Source organism: Varanus komodoensis, unplaced genomic scaffold (genome assembly GCF_004798865.1).
Source record: "Varanus komodoensis strain SLA01 unplaced genomic scaffold, ASM479886v1 scaffold10, whole genome shotgun sequence".
Lineage (NCBI taxonomy): Eukaryota > Metazoa > Chordata > Lepidosauria > Squamata > Varanidae > Varanus > Varanus komodoensis.
In genome coordinates, this window is record NW_025335269.1 from 1,079,901 (window position 1) to 1,100,940 (window position 21,040).

A 21,040-nucleotide genomic window follows, 5' to 3' on the forward strand; every position below is an offset into this window, starting at 1 on the left:
TAGATTGCAGTTTGGGATGCAATTGAATGGGGGGGGGCAATGATTAAAGTAAGCAGAAGCTTATTGTATAGTACTGGCAAGCTACTCAGTTTGTATGTATATGTATAAGTAAGCTCAGAGTTTAAAAAACATTCCCTTTTCATACTGCATAGAGGCAAAACCAAATACTGATAACCAGAGTAACAGAGCACAAGCTCCCCATAAAAAGCAGTGGATGCAAATAAACAGCATTGTCTGCCTTTATCTCAGGTTTTGTTTTAAATATCCATCTAGAGCACAAATGTGTACATTTCATGAAAATGAGAGTATGATCAGTGGAGAAATGCCACCACTTCTTGTTAAGTTCTCAACTATCTTTGGGTCTGGTTTCTGATGTCACATGCACAGACTTTACTCAGGCTAATTGGAAGTTGTTTGCAGGAACAAGAAATGGCTTAAATGTGGTGTGCATCCCAGCAAATAATGAGTTAAACAGCCCATGGTTTGCTGTGAACCAGGATCATGGCAGTACTCATACCAAAACAAGAAAGAAGACAGATCAGACAGATCAGATCCTGACAGATCAGATTCTAAGGATATCTCAGGGGAGGGACACAGTAATTATGGGACATTTCAATCTCCCGGATATTAGTTGGGAGACTCACTCAGCAGTGACAGGCAGGTCACGTCGCTTCCTAGAAGCTATAGAGGGAGTGTTTTTCCACACAGAGGGTCCGAGAGGTGATTGGGGGCGGGGGGGGGGAATCCTTGGCTTGGTCTTGACCAACAGGGAGGAGCTGATAGATGAGGTACAGATTAGGGGAGCTATGGATGCGAGAGATCACTCCATCCTTTGCTTTGAGATCAGGGGAATGGGGATGTGCAGCAGGTCAAGCACTAGAAGCTGGGACTTCAAGAGGGCCAACTGAAGGCCAGACTGGGGAAAGTCTCCTGGGATAGGTTACTGGAAGGCAAGGGAGTTGAGGAGGGGTGGATGGTACTCCAAAGGGAGGTTTTGGAGGTGTAAGCCTTGACAATATCTCTAGTTAGTTAGGCGAGGAGGTGAAAGAGAGTGCCGCCATGGATGCGAAAGCAGGTGGTTAGAGGGATTAGATGCAAGAGGAACCTCCATGGGTATACCAGGAGAAGGAGGCCCATTGAAGAAGGATTCTTCGCAAGGCTAATGCTGATTACGAGCTGAGACATGCAAAGAATATCAAGAGCAACAAAAAGGGAGGGAATTGGTGTGCTTGAACACCTAACACTTTATAGAATCTTGAAATTAGAGATCAAGTTTGGGGAGCTGCATGCAATAAAATCAAAATGTTTTCCTCCCTGTACTATATGGAAAATTTTCAAGGTAGAAAAAGAAGAAATCCCTCCACATCCTCCCATTGCCCTGGGCTCTGTTCCAGGCTGGCTAAAGTTTAGAGCTGTTAGGGATGATTCCTTACAACATTTTGTTTTGCCATCATTTCTTTAAGTGGGATTTCCTTCATTAGCAACATAACGTATGCTCATAATGTCAAATAAACTGCAGTATATGTTCACAGTTGTGGCTTGGCATCGAAGAACTCTGTGGACTACCTAATACCTCAGCACCTACACTTCTGGCTTGAGTTTCCCAAATACAGAAAATAATTAATTCCTTCCTATCTATTTGGTGTTATTGTGATTCTTCATTTCTGCATATAAAGAAATGGAAAATTGCACTTTGTTTTACCCATTAGTTGAATAGGATTGTTAGTTTTTCTAGTCTCTATCTCAGTTTACTAGTTTTTCCTGTGGTGTGTACTTATTTTTAGGATTTGCATAATCTTGACCTAATGATTGGAATCACTTCAGGAGGCATTGCAGTATATCGAAAATTCATTTGTACAAGCTTCTATCCATGGTAAAAAAAGTTTCTCCTTTATGTATGAATAACATTTTAAGACTGGACTTAAATAATTTCTCTCTCATTCTCCTGACATCTCCCAAAGAACTTTCCTCCTTTTTGGAATGGCACTGCACCCAGAAGCTGATAGGCAAGGTTAATTTTCTTTGCTCTTTCTAATGGGATGGACAGATGGTTCTCTCTCCACCCCCACCCACCGGATCCATACCTGCTTACTAAACATAAAGTTTCAGTCCTACTGATGCTCCAACATTTCTGAGTTTAAAAACTTACATTTTCAGTTCATGTTTCTCTGTACTTCTCCCCTTTTCCTAAATCTGGAAGGAATGGGCAAATCACCAGAGCAGCCAGAGAGAAGCCTTTGTGTTGTGAACGCTTCCTCTGTTTTAGCTTGAACAGAAATGCTTAGTGACAACATGGAGGTCTTTCTGGCTTATCTTCAGCTAATGGGAATCATTATGATTAGCAAAAAATGGACACTCTTTACTGTTGCTGCAACCCTAACTGCTTTCCCTCTGATACAGGATAGGTAAAAGGCTAGAACCATCCCATTAGGCTTTCGACTGCTTTTTAGGCAGTTCCCATCCCCAACTTGTATATCTGAGGGCTTAGAGTAGTAGTGAAGGCCTTTTTGTCAGCACAGTGTGATTCTTCCTTCCCCCTGCAGCCCATCCCATGCTACATCCCACATAGTTCTAGAGCCCCTAAAACTTCCAGAGAGGTGTTTGCAGGGTGATGGAGAGGTAGCAGGAAATTTTCTTTCCAGAAACCAAAGTTACTGGGGCCCAAGCTATTGAGGCTATTGTGTATTCTGTGCCCATATTGTCTATTAATGTTTGTTCCAGTTGCGATCTGTATTTAAAGTATGACTTTGTTTCTTTTCAGGGTGAATATAATAAAAATTTCTTTCAAGCGAAAGAAATTCTTTATTCAGCAGCAGCAAAAACATGTGAGTAGATTCTGCTCCCTAGCTCTCCACTTCTAGTTTGAAGCTTCTTTTTTGCAATGCATTTTAATTTTGCCACAAGGTAAATACTTTAAACTTGAGCATAAAGTTTATGTGTAGCTGCTCAGGGTGTTCAGAGATCCTTCTCTTAGTTTCTCTATTGTGGTAAGTTATGAACTTGTTGCCTTATTTTGTTTTCCTGATACTGGAGAGTATATTATAACTATCTGTGCTTTATCTTTCTTGTAGCTAATTGTGTTGGTGCATGTGCATGTTGGGTCTCTGAGACTGATCAAAGTCTCTCTCCCCACTCCATTCCCCCAACCTCATTTTAGCCAAAGAAAAAGAGGACATGAGATCTGATCATGGATCCCCTATTTTGGCTAATGGGGTGGGATATAAATCTAACAACAAATAAATAAATCTCATCTCCTTTACCGTGGAGGCATTCTTTAAATACATCTAATTTAATCTAACTTCTGAAGCTAAGCAGGGAATATACTATGAAGTTGGGTGTTTGCTGTATACTAGCTGCAACAACAAAGAGTTTATGAGTTGTTTTCTGTAGTAGATTGTGTGCTCTTGAGCTTGATCGGAGATCATTGAGGCTTAACTAGGAGCTAAATTTTAGATTAAGAAAAGCAGTGGACCAGGAAGTTGAACTAGCTATTACCTAGATTACCTGTCATTATTTTACCTGAGGTGTGACTCCTGTGAGTATAGAGTCATCCAGTCTCTCAACCCTTTGGAGCAGTATTGGGAAATTTTGTGGGGGGTTGCAAGAAGAATAACAAAACTATTTTGGCAGTAGAAGGATTGGATACAATTTTTCTACCCCAGATTGGAGAAAAAAGATCTGAGTAGTCCATTGGTGGTAGTGGGTGAAGATGAGATAACAAATAGGTTTGGAGAGCTGGGAGAACTCTCTCTCTCTCTCTCTCTCTCTCTCTCTCTCTCTCTCTCTCACACACACACACACACACACACACGTAGTGGGAAAAATAAAAGCTGGATGTAAGTTGAGACACATTTGAGAATAAACACATGTGGCTTCCTATTTAGAAAATAATCTTCCTGAAACTTTCACTTTTGTGGCCTCCTGTTCATTGCTTTCATCAAAATGTATGGGCTATAGTATATTTTGGCCTTCTTCCTGGAAGCCTAACAATCCTTTGCTGCCTCAACATTTCCCCCTCCAGCCTCTAAATAAAAATTCCAAAATTGCCTGTGTATTCAAGTTAGTAGCCAGCCATGGTTATTTTATGCAGATGCCACTGCTTGCAAAATGGAGATTTAGTGCTTCTGGGGGCTAATCCTGAAACGAGTGAAAATGTTCATTTCTGCAATAGGTAGCATCAGTGGAGCTTTACCAACTTGCTCTATTCCAGAAACAAGCGTTTTTGCTCATTATGGATATTTTGTAAAGCTCAAGCAAGAAATATATTTTGAAAGGGCAATGGTTTTGAATTACTACTGTCAGGAAACATTTTACCTGGTTTCAAAAGTGTCATTTTATACATATTTTATTTATTTATTTTATTTATTTAGCAAATTTCTATGCTGCCCCATTCACCGAAGCCTCAGGGCGGCTCACAAATCTATCAATTAAAATAAAGTTAACAATATAAAATAAGTCGCCCTGGCCGAAGAATAAAAAATAAATAGTATTAACAGTTAAAATGTTGCTTGAATAAAAAGGTCTTCGCCTGGTGCCGAAAAACGATGGTGCCAGGCGGACCTCTCTGGGGAGCGTATTCCATAGATTGGGCACCACCGCAGAGAAAGCCCTCCTCCGAGTACTTACCCTCCTAATATCCTTCACGGAGGGTTCCCGGAGAAGGGCCTCTCCCACAGATCTCAGGGGGCAGGCGGGCATATATGGACGTAAGTGCTCCTTCAGGTAACCAGGACCCAAGCTGTTTAGGGCTTTATAGGTCATTACCAACACCTTGAATTGGGCCCGGACTTCAATGGGAAGCCAGTGAAGCTGACGGAGGACTGGAGTCATGTGAACATAACACCCAGTCCCCGTCAGCAGCCTGGCAGCTCTGTTTTGAACCAATTGAAGTATCCGGACCGTCTTCAAGGGAAGCCCCACATAAAGTGCATTACAGAAATCAAGGCGGGAAGTCACCAACGCGTGTGTCACTGTCGCCAGGCAGTCGTACTCCAGGTAGGGGCGCAGCTGATGGATAAGCCGAAGCTGAAGGAAAGCGCTCCTCGCCACTACTGTCACCTGAGCTTCCAGTGAAACCTCTGGGTCGAGGAGCACTCCCAAGCTGCAGACCTTGTCCCTAAGAGGGAGTGCAACCCCATTCAGGACTAGGTTCAATTCACCCTCACTGAAGCCCGATCCACCAACCAACAGGACCAACGTCTTGTCTGGATTGAGCTTCAGTTTATTGGCCCTCATCCAGCCTGTTACCTCGGCCAGGTACCGGTTCAGCACAGCCACTGCCTCACCCGGATTGGTGGAAAACGAGAGGCAGAGTTGGGTATCATCAGCGTACTGATGATTCCGCAGCCCACACCTCCTGATGACCTCTCCCAGCGGTTTCATGTAGATGGTAAACAGCAAAGGGGACAAAATGGACCCCTGTGGTACTCCATGGCATAGCTGCCATGGCGCAGAGCCGTAGTCCCCCAGCACCACCTTCTGGAATCGGTCATTGAGATAGGAGCGGAACCACTGCAAAGCAGTGCCTCCAACCCCCAATCCCACTAGCCTATCCAGAAGGATACCATGGTCAATGGTATCGAAAGCCGCTGAGAGGTCCAGAAGAACCAACAGGGACACACTCCCCCTGTCCTTCTCCCTGCACAGGTCGTCGTACAGGGCGACCAAGGCAGATTCAGTACCGTACCTGGGTCTGAAGCCAGACTGAAATGGGTCCAGATAATCAGTTTCATCCAAGAGAGCTTGGAGTTGTCCCGCCACCACCCGCTCCAACACCTTGCCCAGAAATGGGTTGTTGGCCACTGGTCTATAATTAGAGGCCATCTCTGGATCCATTGATGCCTTCTTCAGGACCGGTCGGACTACCGCCTCCTTTAAAGGGGCAGGTACCCGACCCTCCCTCAGAGAAGCATTAACCACTTCCAAGATCCAGATCCCAATCCCGTGCCTGGAATTATGTATTAACCAAGACGGGCAAAGGTCCAATAGGCTAGTGGTGGGATGTACTCGTCCAAGCACCTTGTCCACATCGTCAGGCCGCAATAACTGAAATTCATCCATTAATTTTGGACCAGACGGCAGCATTGGTATCTCCCCAGAAACCTCTGACTCACTAGTAGAGTCTAGCTCGTGACGAATCTGAGCGATTTTCTCCCTGAAATGCTTGGCAAAATTGTCACAGCGGGCCTTCGTGGGTGGAACCAGATCTTTCTTAGGACCTGGACGAACCAGGCCTTGCACCACTCAAAAAAGCTCCACCGGACGGCATTTTGAGGAGGCAATGGAAATGGAAAAGAATTTCTTTTTCGCCTCCCTCACCGCCACAGCATAGGCCCGATAATGGGCTCTCAAGTGTGTTCGGTCAGATTCATCCCGTGATTTCCTTCACCCATGCTCTAGCCGTCTCTCAGCCTGCTTCATCGCCTGCAATTCAGGTGTATACCAAGGGGAAGAGTGGGCTCTGCCCGGCGGGAGAGGACGCTTAGGAGCAATCGTGTCAACAGCCCTGGTCATCTCCCTGTTCCACAGTTCGACCAGAGCCTCAACAGGAGCACCAGTCTTGTCAGCCAGAAACTCCCCCAGGGCCTTCAGGAATCCATCCTGATCCATCCGGCTCCGAGGGCGGACCCACACAATCGGGTCCGCACCCTTACAGAGGGAGAGGCCACTCTCAAGCACAAACCTCACGAGGAAGTGATCTGACCATGACAGGGGTGTCAGACATAAATTCCTCACCCTCAGACCACCCTCTTCCTGGCCCGTCGAGAAAACCAGGTCCAGAGTGTGTCCATGTTCATGGGTTGGGCCTGTGACATGTTGAGACAGCCCCATGGCCGTCATGGAGGCCATGAAGTCCTGAGCCGCCCCGGTCAGACCAGTCTCGGCATGGAGATTGAAGTCCCCCAGGACCAACATCCTGGGGGTCCTCAACACCAGGTCCGAGACGATCTCCGTCAGCTCAGGCAGGGAGACTGTTGGGCAGAAGGGTGCACGGTACACCAACAGAATCCCCAATCTGTCTCGATTGCCCAACGCCAAGTAGAGGCACTCCAGCCCAGGCCTCGAAGAGACCGGAAGTCGCGAGGGAGATGGAAGCTCGGTAAACCAAAGCGACCCCCCTCCCCTCCCCTCCAGGCATGAACGGTGCTGAACCAGATACCCGGGCGGGCATATTTGAGAGAGAGCAACATCCGCCCCCTCTCCCGCCCAGGTTTCCATTACGCAAGCCAGGCCGGGCCCCTCATCCACAGTCAAGTCATGGATGAGGGAAGATTTATTGTGGACTGACCTGGCATTGAGCAGCAGCACCGTCAGGCCCGAGGGACGGTTGACAAGACTACCTGGAACCCTCTGGCTGGGGGCAAAACCAGAAGGAGGGACAGGTGTCAGCCATCTGTCCCTCCTTCTTCTACGCGGACACGTTAAGCCCCCACCACTGTAGCGTCCATTGCCCATAACCACTCCAATGGCGGCGCCCACGCGCTCCCCAGGAAACACAAATGTCAACATGGCCAGGGACGACTCCATAAAAACAAATTAAAATACAATAAAACCTTAAAAACAATCAAAAACTCCCCATTCCCCCCCCCCAGTACAAAATTAAACTTCCCCCCACCAACCTAGTCCCCCGCCAGCCCAGCCCCGCACGGCCACGAACGGCCACAAACGGCAGCACTGCCCTTTGGCCAGCGCCCGCCCGCCCGCGCGCCCTGCCCCAATCTGGTGTTGCTCTCACCTGCGCCGGTGGGGGGGGAGCAGGGAGGGGCGCAGAAACCCGTCCGGCGGCAAGATGGCGGCGCCCTCCTCCGCGCCGTCGGCGGCAGGCCTGGCGGGCCCTGGCATCCTCCGTGCCCGGGGTGGCCCAGCGATGGCTGCGGGAGCGGCGTCAGCTGGCCCCCGGCTCAGCGGTGCGCCCCAGTCCGGCGGTGGCGGCGCGGCAGATGGTCCGAGTCACGGAGCGCGGCAGATGTTCGGGGGGGGGAGGGAGCAATATTTCTAGTTATTCACATTAACTGTTCCGTATTCTAATAAAAAGGATCCAAAGAGTATGGTAGTTGAAATGGCATTTTGCATATCACTCTAGAAAATGTAAGTAATGCACCTTAATGCTTTCCTAACTTTACATGAGGGGTGCATAGTGACAAGGGCATGCACACACATGTACACATGCATGCATGTTTTCATTGTAAGCCGTCCCGAGACACTAGTGGTGGACAGGTTAGAAAATCTTTTAATGAATGAATGAATGAATGAATGCACAATCTGTATGGGCATCTCTTGTCCAGGGAGTAAAGAATCCCTTTCCAGAGGATGTTATATGGATCTTAGAGGAAAGGTGAAATATAGATGTGGCAGCAACTTTGGCAGCAGTGGTAGAAGGAGCAGGGCACACTTGGGGGTTAGTGCAAACTGTGTACCTGCCATACAGAGAAGAGAGAGAGAGAGAGAGAGATTGCCAGCATGAAAAATTGGCAGGCAAACAATTTGTTGTTTAGTATGTAGTTTATTAGAATAATTTAGAGCATATTTTTATTGTTACAGAATGAATCCAGGGAACACACAGTAGCCTTCAATATGTTAAACTACCGAGCATGCAAAAATCTGTGGAAATCTTGTGTAGAGCTTCACACATTTTTCCAGGCAAAGAAGATGCTACCTCATGAAAAGAAATTGCTCTCCCATTATTGGACCATAGGTTCTAGAACCCCAACCAAGTGAGTATGCGTTCCTAAATAGAATACTTTGAATAAACCATGAAAATCATTTTGTGTATCTTAAATAGCCAAGTTTCCAAATAATTTAAGATTGTATGATGCAGGGATGTTCTGCCTCTTCATGTACTTTTCCTGCTTTGTAATTCAGAATTGAATTAGAAATCACAAAATTTGGGTTCTTTCTGCTCAGAAACAGATGATGATTCATTTACTTCTATATGTAGTCAATTCGCTTGAGGTTGCAAACATAAAGAATTATGTGTTCCAGGTGATGGAATTGGTAGGCAGCTTGGCTTCTCAATGTTCCTTAGTGAAGGGAAGGTAGTTTACATATGGGGAAATGTGCCTGTTCACTCAGCACCACCTGCAGTCATTATTATGGGGACATGTTTCACCATCATAAGATCATCAGGTGGTGCTGATCCCTCATTATGTCAGCCTCACAGGAAATAGTGAGTCAGTTCTTAGGCAAGGGGCAAGGCAACCTCACTACAGTGAACTTTTGGACATAATGAGCAGACTGGTGACTGCTGAAGCACTCTTGCAAGAGGAGAAGAGTTTCATGAGATTCAAGTTGTAACTCATTGCCCTCCTGTTTTATTTCTCTTTCTCTTCTTGCTCATGCTCCTGGTATACCAAGAGCTGGTTGAATCACTACTGTTATTGCAATTCCAGCAAGGGTAGAAATAATTCCTTCAAAGTTAGAAACCCCCCTCCACCCAAGCAGACCTACAGACATGGGTCACAGCTCCAATCTTCAAGCAGCTGATAGGAGAATGGATAAGCAAGGACTGTTGTTCCTGATTCCAACTCAACTCTCAGTGGATAATTCCAGCACTACTAGGATTCTAAAGAAAAGCCTCTGAGATCAGGTGTGTGTAGGAGAAGAATCTTAATATAAGTCTGAGAGGGAGGAAGAAAAATTATTAGAATAACGTACCACCCTTTCCCTGCAATATCACACTGCATGCTGTTTATATCAAGACCTGGAAGTTTGACTCAATTTAACAGGCAAAACAAGTTCCTATATTGGGGGAAAAAGCCTCAGTGCTCCCCCAAACATGTTCTCATGTAGTAAACCCTCTGACTCATTGGTGCCTTTACTCTCAGTTTTTTAGCAGTTCTCTGCTGTGAATGGAATCTAGGGATTGAAAAAAATTACACACAAATTATACAACCTGCACACTGTGCTTTTGGCCTCCACAGAAATTACTACAGCTAACTCCATCATTGCCTGGGCTTCTCTGTTATGGACTCAAGCCATTCTCTCAGACATTCTTCTTGGTCTGTGTGCATCACACACATGGGCTCTTGGCCTGTGCAGGGCCTGCTGTTGGATAGATAGAGATTTCCTAGCTAGGCTTTTTTTTGTGGGAGCCCTGCACCCTTCCCTCCAGTGCTATATAAAGCTGGGGCTCCCACCATTTTCTCTGGTTTGTTTTTAAACTGCTGCCTTGGGTGCTTCAAATTCATTCACTCCTGAGCTCTCCTCATGACATAGAACCACTTTTCCCCCTCATCTCTATTTCAATATCTTTACCTTCTGATTTCAGGAATATTTCTATTCCTATTCTAAATCCTATCGTATCTTAAAAAAAAACAGTATATCATGCTTTATTTCAGAACTTTGCTGTCGTTACCCTGTTTGACGGTCATTCTATATACCCCTTACCCCTGCCTTCCCTCTATTTCACTCACCATTCATGGTAGTATTCAGAAAATGCATTTGTTGTGGTAGTGCCTTTGATGGACGGATGTTCACTCTGTCTTCTATGCTTGGATGAAGATCATAGGGTAGGCTCTTGTCCTCACTGCCAGGCTATGATGAAGCAAGCAAGGGAGAACGGAGCATAGTGTTCATGAAATGTGGAGCAGAACCCTGCAGATGATGGACACTGTTGTGTCCTCTCTGTCCACTTCCCAGGCTGCTCGCCCACTATTAATAACTGCTGGGGCTCCACCAGATGAGCATCAAAGGCCACTGAAAAACAGATTAAAAAGAGGCCTAAACATGACCCAAAAAGGCAACCAATGGAAATGGCAGCTTAAACATTGTCGCCATTGCCCCACACCAGATGAATCACAAGTCTGCTCCAGGGTGCCTGTAGTGGGATTGACGCTGGCTGCATCACCAGCCCCACCATGTCCACCAACTGCATCGTCATGAGGTTTGATACTCCAACCGGAGCATGTTTTGCTGTTCAGTTTGACACACCGTCCGGAATACACCACTTTTTCCTGAGGGTGAGATAAGGGATTTGCCCCCATCAGTTCTGCTACGTTCTCCCTAACCGGTGCAACATCCTGGGGCGATCTTAGAATAGTTCTCCCTGGCTGTCTTCAAGGGCTCAAGATGTTGTTCTGGTGTGACTCCCATGCCCACTTGGGAGAAAGAGAGCCACTGGATGCCATCAATGGCTCCATTTGAACAGAGCTCCTGGGAACAAAGACCAACGGATTTCCAATACCAGTACTGGAACCTGTTCTTCCAAAGAGATCCATGGCCTGTGTCCTTATTTGCCCCAGCACCACCATGTCCAGGGCCAATAGCCTCCAATGTCCAACAACTACCAGCACATCCAGCTCCATGATCATGAGTGTTCCCTTCACCATCCAATCACTCCTTCACATCTTCTGTCCTGGTGGATTACACCTCTGATTTGGATGAGGTACAGTATGATGAACCAACTTCCACATCACCGGAGGACATTGTGACCACCCAAGGTTCAGGATCCCCTTCCAAAGACTTGGGTAGATTCTCCAAGCAGATCCTATGATAACAACATCTCTTCGACTGGAGACCCAACAGCTAATCAAATCACCAATTGACCTAATTTACGATGTCATCCAGACAGAAGACTCTCCCCCAGTGGCCGTCCCATTCGTGCCAATCATTCTCAATGTAGTGAAGGAGTCTTGGAAGACACTGGCTCAACGATGGCCCATGTCCAAACACTTAGGGAGTCTATACCAAGTCCAGGAGGGGGACATCCCTTTCCTCGTACATCTCCCTTGTCCAAACACAGTGATTGTGGAGTCAGGTCTAGGATGCTCTCACTGTGAACACTCAGTGCCTGCAGACAGAGAGGGACACCAATTAGACTCCATGGCAAAAGAAATACAAGCAGTGATGGGGCATTTTGAAAACAATCTCTGTGCAAGCAATCTGCTGCCTGGCTGCATACGCTCCCCCGCCTCGCCACACATGTCCTGACCCCAACCCCTCACCAGCCCAAGCCCCCTCCTGCCGGCACTGCCTTGGGGGCCCGCACCCACCTCCAGAACCTTTCAATTGGCCCCCTGTTGAAAAAGTTTGAGGACCCCTGATTTAAACAAACAGGGTAGAACTTCTTCCATCCTGTTAACACATCTGACTATACAGATTTGGGACTGGGGCTTAGAGTACATTGTAGCTCCCGTACAGGTCCATCTAGCAGGGGTATTCAATGAGATTGTTGTTGTTGTTAGTTGCAAAGTCGTGTCCGACCCATCGCAACCCCACGGACAACATTCCTCCAGGCCTTCCTGTCCTCCACCATCCCCCGGAGTCCACTTAAGCTCACATTCAATGAGATAGCCACCAAATTAAGCAGAAGAATAGACCCAACACACAAGTGAGAACTACACCCCATAATCCTGAAAAAGCTATTTACAACATGGGGAAATCTTGTGGATCTGATGGCAACACCAGCTAACACAGTGTGCATCCGATACAGCTCCAGGGCAGGGGCAGGCAGAGGATCTCTCAGCAATGCATTCCTGCAGTGGTGAAACAGAACACTGTTTTACATGTTTCTACCTTCCCTGCTTGTAACAAAAGTAGTGGCCAAGATTGAGAGAGATCACACAGACTGTATCTTAGTGATGTCACGGTAGCCATAGCCACCTTAGTTCACAGATCTCCTTGTGAACGCCTTGTGATCTCTTGTCCAACCAGAACTACAGGAAACTTCCTTTGTAGATGGACATAATATCTCAGGAGGGAGGACAAGTTCACCACCCCATGTAGAGACATTATGGCTGATGGCCTGGAGAATTGTCAGGTAGGTTTAGAAACACCTAATCAGCCCAAAATATAACAAATCCCCGATGCGGTGCCTAAATGGACTACCAGGTGCTCATATGAAGCGAAGTGGTAAAAATTCAGTTTGCAAAACAGCACGGGTTCATCCCTAGCACATCGTGGGCATGTCATGAGTGGAGCCGGCTGGAGCAGGGGGTCAGACTAGCTGGCCCGGGAGACCCCTTCTGACTCACTCTGTTTCTATGATTCTATACAGCCTTCATACTAGAGACAGAAAGCCATTGTGAATCAGAATGTACTTGGCCGCTATATCCTCCTTCCATGGGACTATTGAAGGGTATATGGCTTTCTCACCTTCTTGCCAGAAGGTTCTTGAAAGAATTGCACAATACCACTATCCCAAGCAATCATGCCAGGATGAAGTCTTTCAATGGTGCTCCAGGCACTAACAAAGACACAGTTTGAACCATTGGCTATGGCAGACATCTGCCTGGTGTCCTGGAAGGTGGTTTTCCTTTTGACCATTACATCAGCACACAAGGTGAGCAGACTAAGTGCGCTATGGATTGACCCTCTATTCCTAACCTTCCACAAGGAAAAGTCAGTACTCTGTCCAGACCACTCCTTTCTCCCTGAAGTGGAATCCTCCTTCCACTTAAAGTAAGATATTATCCTACCAGCTTTCTTCCTGGCACCAGCCGGACCAATAGAAACAATGCTACATGCACTGGATGTTTGCAGAGCCTTAGACTTCTACTGCTCACACACCAAACCAATCCGCAAAACTGAAAGACTATCTGTTTTATATGTGGAACACGCTAAAGGAAACCCAATAACATCTTAAAGACTGGCCCACTGGATAGTGGAGACCATCAAGCTAGCATGCCAACTACCCAGACTGGAACTTCCACAACACCCAAAAGTGGACTCAACCAGAGTGATGGCAACTTCAACAGCAGTACATTCTGGCATCCTGGTGGAGGACCTATGCAAAGCAGCAACATGATCCAATCCATCTACATTTATCCAGTACTACTGACTCAATGCTCAGGCGAGGAAAGATTGTTCCTTTGGACTGGTAATCTTGTCAGCAGTTCTTTAATAACGACACTGCTTCACCTCCAGTCCAAAGTAAACTCACTAATTGCCCATATGTGTGATGCACAGAGACCACAAAGAAGAAAGTAAGTTCACTTACTTGTAACCAATGTTCTTTGAGAAAATGGTGGGAACTCCACCTTTATATGACATCAGGAGAAGTGGGAGGGGCTCCCACCAAAAATGCTTAGCTAAGGAATCTCTATCCGATGGCACACACAGAGCCCATATGTGTGAATGCACAGATGATCATTCAAAGAATGTTGGTTACAGGTAAGCAACCTTTCTAAGTACAAGTGCAGACTGATCAAGCTGGATTCTAATATAAATTGTACACCACAGTAGGATGATAGCCTGCAGAGGGCTGTGGCTGTAGCTTTGCAACATGGATCAGCAGTGCAAACAGAATCTTTTAAACAACATCAATGGGGGAAGGCTCTGTGGAGATTAACTTTCAGTGTAATCAGAAACCAAGGAGAAGGGAAAATTCTTTCTTTGCAATGAAAAGGACAGTAAACAAAAGAAATGGGCCTTTCATTCTTTTCTCAGTGGGCAAGTGTCACCCTGTCAGCCTCTTCAGGAATTCCTTACCCAGCTTTCCACATTTGACCAAAACCACATCTCTAAACCTCAACAGGAGGTGGTCAACATGTACACAGCCCTCAGCATGACACTAGCTCTCCATGTGTAGGGGGTCATTTTGATTTTTGCCATCTTCAGAAACAGGGTTGACTTTTTGCTATCTGCTCTGTCCTTATGGATCAAAAGAACACTTCATAGTAAGTCCAACTTTCCATTCTTGAAAATGTTTAAGTGCTCTTAGTGCTATGTGCATTTGTGATTAGATATAGGCTGCTGCTGTTTCCCCCATATTTTTACAAAAGCACCCAGAGCAGCTGACATTATATCAGTATGATATAACTAATTTGAAAATATAGAACTAATAATAAATTAACAAGCAAAGTCAGAGGGCTTATCAATAAAAGATACCATATGTTTACAATGAAAGGGAATGCTGTTATTGTCCTGTTCCATCAGGGAGTCTGTTGTTTGCTTTAGGCAATGGCTCAGGCAAGGAGGCATGAAGTGAGGCAGCTGATGGGAGCAGGGGAAGGACAGCAGATTCAGGACTGCAGTCAGGACACCAGACAAGGACTTTGGGTTTGGTTTCAGGACTATGGAGAGCAACCCTCCAGTTAGCAGTTAGTAGACAAGTGATGAGTACTGGCCTGGAATCACTGACAGTGTATATATTCAAGCCACAAGTTGTTGCAGCTTATCATGTTGTATGAACAGAGGTAGGGTGGCTTGCTACCCTGGTTAGGAAGCTACCCAGAATCCATGGGGTATGCTTGGGTTCTGGTGTGCCCTTGTTTGCCAGAGGAACAGGCCACCCTCTCTCTTGTGGCATGAACATGGCACATGCTGCAAGCCTTCATTACTTATTAAAACCATGTTGACAGCTACCAAGTGTACAAACTGGTCGATTGTTTTGTAACCAGGCTAGAAATGTGTTTCTGAAAGTTCCACTCCATCAAGTGCTGAATCTGGCTGTTAAAAGTCCAGTGCCCTTTTTTGTTGTTGCTGTCTTCTCCAGAGAGAGTAAAGGTTGAAGGACCTAGACAGGGGAATGTTTTTCAAGATCTTGTTCTTCGCTGTGGCCTCTGTGCATCACACATATGGGTTCTGCGCCTGTGCAGTGCCTTTGGCCAGAAGATTGACAGCTAACCGATTTTGGCGGGAAGCTCCGCTCCCCTCCCCAATGGCCTATAAAGAGTGGAGCGTCCGCCATTTGTTCAGTCTTTGCGACCGCCGTTCACTGTGCCTCGTGCCGCTTTCGTCTTTTGCTTGACCATTTCCTCGTAGCTATTGTCTTCTTCTCATTCCCAGTTTTATATCCGTAAAACTCTTGTTACTTCTAGTTTCTTCTTCTATCGTTCTAGTGTTCCATCTCTCCTTCTAAATAAAAACAAAAGAAACAAAAATATATTCTTACCCTCTACACTGTCTCCTTTTCTCTTCTCGTTCTTTCTGCGATGGCGCAGTGAGCAGCCTTCCGCAAGTGTGCAGAGTGCGGGTCGAAAATGTCTCCGTCCGACCCGCACAATCTATGCCTCCTCTGCTTGGGGGAGGGTCATAGAACTGACAGGTGCTCCCACTGCCTGGCCTTCTCCAAACAGGCCAGAAAAAACCGGGAGAACTGCCTCCAGAGACTCCTGTGGGATCGGGCTCTCATGCAGTCCAACCCATTGGTCACTGCTCCGAAGCCTTGCCCGGCTGCGGTGGTACCGCCCTCCTGTCCATCGGATGAAGGTGCCTCTGCTTTGAGGGCCCCACCAGCTTCTCCTAAGAAAAAAAGGGAGAAGCGCAAGCATGCCGAGGCTGTAAAACCTGCCAAAAAGGCCAGGAAGGAGAAGCCTTCTAAGTTGACCCTGAAGGCTAAGGATCCGGATCGACCCTGACACCGTACCTCGGGTTCGACAGTAGCATCGGTACCGGCGCCTCCTACTGTGCCGACACCACCCGAGCCGGTGATCCAGGCAGCCATGAGGGTCACCCCTCAAGGGTCTCCTCACCTTGTGGCTGACCCCCTGGTTGAACCGCCACCAGCTGTCCAACGGGGTTTGATCTCGGATGGAGAGATCCAGGACTCTCTCCCCAGGGCTAGGTCACTAACCCCTATGCCCGCGGCTATGCTGGAGGCGGATGTGGTTGACACCCCGCCTAGGACCTGCAGAAGCCATTCTAGGGAGCAGCGGTCCGAGAGGGTCGAGGACTGGCATCGTCCCTACTATCCACCTTGGGACGAGCCATACTCGACCGGATACTATCCCGCTCCAAGGGATCAACCACAATTTCACCTTCATGACTGCCCGCCCCATCCGGATCCAAGGCGCTCATCCCCGGTACCACGGGATGATAGCAGCCGCTCCGTCTCGCCAGCAGAGTCTTCCTCTTCGGCTCCTCCTTATTACGGCGAGGATTCTGATGACTCCGATTTGGATTCGAGCTCTCCTGATGCCATGGTAACCTCCCAGGGCCCCGCATCACCGGACGAGTCACATGTGTCCTTTGCGGAGCTGATGGGCAGGCTCGTCCAATCTTTGGACATCGACGCCGTCCAATGGCCAGGGCCATCTACGGACAAAATATACGACGTCGTCCGTGGGGAGCAGTCCACCTCCATCGTCCTGCCACTGATTACCACCTTGCGGCAGGCGATGACCCAACCCTGGGACTTGCCATCCCATCCTCAACCTACATCCCGGAGGTACGAAGCCATGTACCGGGTTCGGGAGGAGGACATTCCATTCCTCCTCTGACACCCCAAGCCGAACTCGGTCGTGGTGGAGTCCTCCCAAGGAAGAGAGGCAAGGGGTCATACCGCGCCGAGAGACAAGGAGGACCGCAAGATAGATTCACTGGCCTGGAGGGTTTACACAGCCTCAGGCTTGGGGTTGCATATCTCTAATTACGAGGCGACGTTGGTGAGATACCAGTATTTCATAATGCAGCGTCTCAACAACGTCGTCTTGGCCCTCCCGGATCAACAGGGCGAATTGGCCAAGGTCCTCATCAAAGAGGCGATGCATGTGGTGGTGCAACAATTGTCCACAGCCAGGCACCATGTGGACACCAATTCGAGGGCACTGGTTGGTGCCGTCTCTCTTCGGAGACATGTGTGGCTACGGAGTGCCAATATCCTTGAAGAGACCAAGCGGCGCATCGAAGAAATGCCCTTCGATGGGTCCGGGCTATTCCATGCTAAGACGGACCACAAGTTCAAGAAACTCCATGAGTCTCGGATGACGGCCCAACGAATGGCGCTTCAGTCGCTGCCCAAATGTAAGTGGCCATGGAACTGTCCGCCCTACAGGCAGCAATATCACCCCAGGCAACAGCCTCAACATAGGCAGCAACAGCAACAACAACGCCACCGTCAGCAACCTCAACAAAGATACCAGCAGGGCCGTCGCCAATTCAACGATCAGAGGCAGCGCTGACGGGATTGGCGAACCACTCCTCATATTCCTCAAATACCCACCCCCCTCTCATCTGGGGATCGGCTCCGGAGCCGACTCCCCATCTGGGAGTCCATCACATCTGACCGGTGGGTATTACCCATCGTTCAACACGGCTATCGAATAGAATTCGACACCGTTCCTCCATCGAGTCCGATCCGGTCTACTTCATGTTCGCTGGTACTTCTCGACGAAATACACCAACTTCTCCGAAAAGGAGCGATTCGTCAAGTATTTCCTTCTGACGGACTTCACGGATTCTATTCCAGATACTTTACGGTTCCCAAGCGGGATGGTGGTCTACGTCCGATTTTGGATTTACGGAACTTGAATAAGTTTATTGTACCGAAAAAATTCCGTATGACCACCCTTCAAAACATTTTGCCGTTGTTGAGGAGAGGGGATTGGTTCGCCTCACTGGACTTGAAAGACGCCTACTTTCATATTTCAATTCATCCAATTTACAGGCATTTCCTTCATTTTGCAGTTGCAAATCAACTTTATGAGTTTACAGTTCTACCCTTTGGACTGGCTATGGCCCCGAGAGTTTTTACCAAATGTGTGGTTCCTGTCTGTGCCTTCCTGTGCCTTCAGGGCATACAGATTTACCCGTACCTCGATGACTGGCTGTTGGTCTCGCAGTCCAGAGAAGGACTCTTGGATGCCATCCATTCAACATGTACCTGGCTAGATAGTCTGGGCCTGCATATTAATACAGAGAAATCTTCTCTTCTCCCGACACAGATGCTTACCTTCATTGGAGCCCACTTGGATTCGACGCTGGAGAAAGCCTTCCTTCCTCGGGACAGACAGCAGACCCTTGCTCACCATATCCATCGAATCCGTTGACAGGGAACGGTTACGGCGAGATCCATCCAGAGGGTCCTGGGGTATATGGCCTCCTCGGTTGCCGTAGTTCCACATGCCAGACTTCGGCTTCGCCCATTACAACTATTGTTCAACAAGGTGTATCATCCTCAAAGGGACCCACAATCGAAACTGATTCAGATCCCGTCTTCCGTGCTCCACTCCCTGTGCTGGTGGCTGAAGCCGACCAATCTAGTGATGGGAGTCCCCTTCAGGGCGCGACCTCCTATGACAACTCTCGGTACCGACGTGTCACTTCTAGGATGGGGAGCGATATGCTCTGGCTTGTCTACCCAGGGTACGTGGACTCGTCTAGAATCCACGAATCATATCAACTTCCTAGAGCTATTGGCAGTCTTCAAGGCCCTTCGTTCTTTCGAAGACCTCCTTCATTATCAGATCGTTCAGATAACTTCGGACAATATAGCGACCGTTTTTTATCTGAACAAACAGGGAGGGACGAAGTCACCGACCTTAGCCAGGCTTTCTATGAGAATTTGGGACCGGTGCATTCAGAGACACATCACTCTGATGGCCGTTCATCTGGCTGGCACAGACAATGTGCACGTGGATCTTCTCAGCAGGCACATCTTCACTTCTCACGAGTGAGAACTGGATCCTCACACGCGCAACCACCTGTTCAGGCGCTGGGGGTTCCCCGATGTGGACTTATTCGCTTCCCAACAGAACAGGGTATGCGAGACTTACTGTTCCAGAACGGGAACTGGACAAGCATCCCTAGGGGATGCATTCATGATCCCTTGGGGCAACATCAACTTCTATGCTTTTCCTCCAATCCCTCTTTTGATGAAGGTCGTAGCAAAGATAGTGAGCGACCGTGCATCGGGGATACTAGTTGCCCCTTGGTGGCCACGCCAAGTGTGGTTTGCGAAACTGCTCGACATCTCCCGCGGGGAGTTTCTTCATCTTCCAGCGCTTCCATACCTTATAATGCAAATGGACAGCACCCTTTGTCACCCGGACTTGCTCTCATTGAACCTGACAGTGTGGCGGATTTGATGATTGACCTTCCATTGGGGCCAACGACGGATTTGAGAGCCTCGAATCCGACAGCTTCTATTAATCCATTGGTATCGACGATTACTTCGACCGCTTCGGTTCCAATTCTCGAATCCAACCATGCGGGTGCCTCTCACTGCCACAGTCTCTCCGTACCATCTGGTTCGAGACAGACCCCGTCGAATTCGAACCCAATGCTCTTGCACCCTGAGATTCAGCATATTATCGACTCTGCCCTAAAGCCGTCCATAAGGAAGTCATATACAGCTAAATGGAAACGTTTTTCCACCTTCGCCGAGTCTCATTCGTTCTCCCCACTTGTCTCATCAATCGAACAAATTCTTCAGTTCCTTCTGGAGTTGCATCACTCTGGACTGAAGCTGTCTTCTATTAAAGTGTATATGGCCGCAATAGCCTACTACCGTGGCTTAGTCGACGGATCACCCCTATTTTTTCATCCTATCCTCAGATTTTTGAAAGGACTGTATAATCTTAATCCATCGATTAGACCGGTTATGCCCACGTGGAGCCTTTCTGTAGTTCTACAGGCCCTTATGAAGGCCCCCTTTGAACCTTTGGCGACTGTGGATCTCTGATTAGTTTCGTGGAAGACGGCGTTCCTTGTAGTTGTCACGTCAGCCCGGAGGGCCAGTGAACTTTGTGCCCTCCGCATCAACCCTCCTTATCTAAACTTCCACAGAGAAAAGGTCATTTTACGTCTCGACCCATCTTTCTTGCCCAAAGTCTCTACACCTTTCCATACAGGACAAGACATTGTACTGCCTGCCTTTTTTCCATCGCCGTCGAATCCCTTGGAAAGATCCTTGCACTCCCTCGACGTTCGGCGTTGTTTAGCCTTTTATCGATTGCGAACGGAGTCTATTCGGCGATCCAATAAACTGTTCATCAAATATTCGGCTAGAGATCAGGGCGACCCAGTCACTCCACAAAGGCTTTCTAAATGGATAATCCACACTATTATCTTGTGTCATCAGTTAGCTAAGCTTGAACTGCCTACAGTTCCCCGAGGCCATTCTACTAGAGCTGTCGCTACGTCTTCTGCATTCGCATCCGGAGTTCTGATTGATGACGTCTGCCGAGCTGCTACTTGGGCGAATCCCTGCACTTTCACCAAGCATTACCATCTCGATGTTCAGGCTCGATGGGACTGCTCCTTCGGTAGAGCTGTTCTCTCCTCCATCCTACAATGAGGACACCTTCCCTCCTCCTTTGATGGTAAGCTTGTTAATCTACCCATATGTGTGATGCACAGAGGCCACGACGAAGAAAAGCAG

At 47.8% G+C, this 21,040-nt stretch overlaps 1 protein-coding gene across 9 annotated transcripts in view; it reads left to right on the forward strand.

Moving 5' to 3' along the window:
- PTPN3 (protein tyrosine phosphatase non-receptor type 3) overlaps positions 1-21,040 on the forward strand; it is a 136,231-nt gene that overhangs the window by 43,055 nt on the left and 72,136 nt on the right. For all 9 annotated transcript variants that reach the window (XM_044452310.1, XM_044452302.1, XM_044452295.1 and 6 more), the window contains 3 exons: positions 1,785-1,873; positions 2,762-2,825; positions 8,542-8,714. In XM_044452310.1, coding sequence (XP_044308245.1) covers positions 1,785-1,873; positions 2,762-2,825; positions 8,542-8,714 — 326 coding nt within the window. The remainder of the gene's footprint in view (positions 1-1,784; positions 1,874-2,761; positions 2,826-8,541; positions 8,715-21,040) is intronic.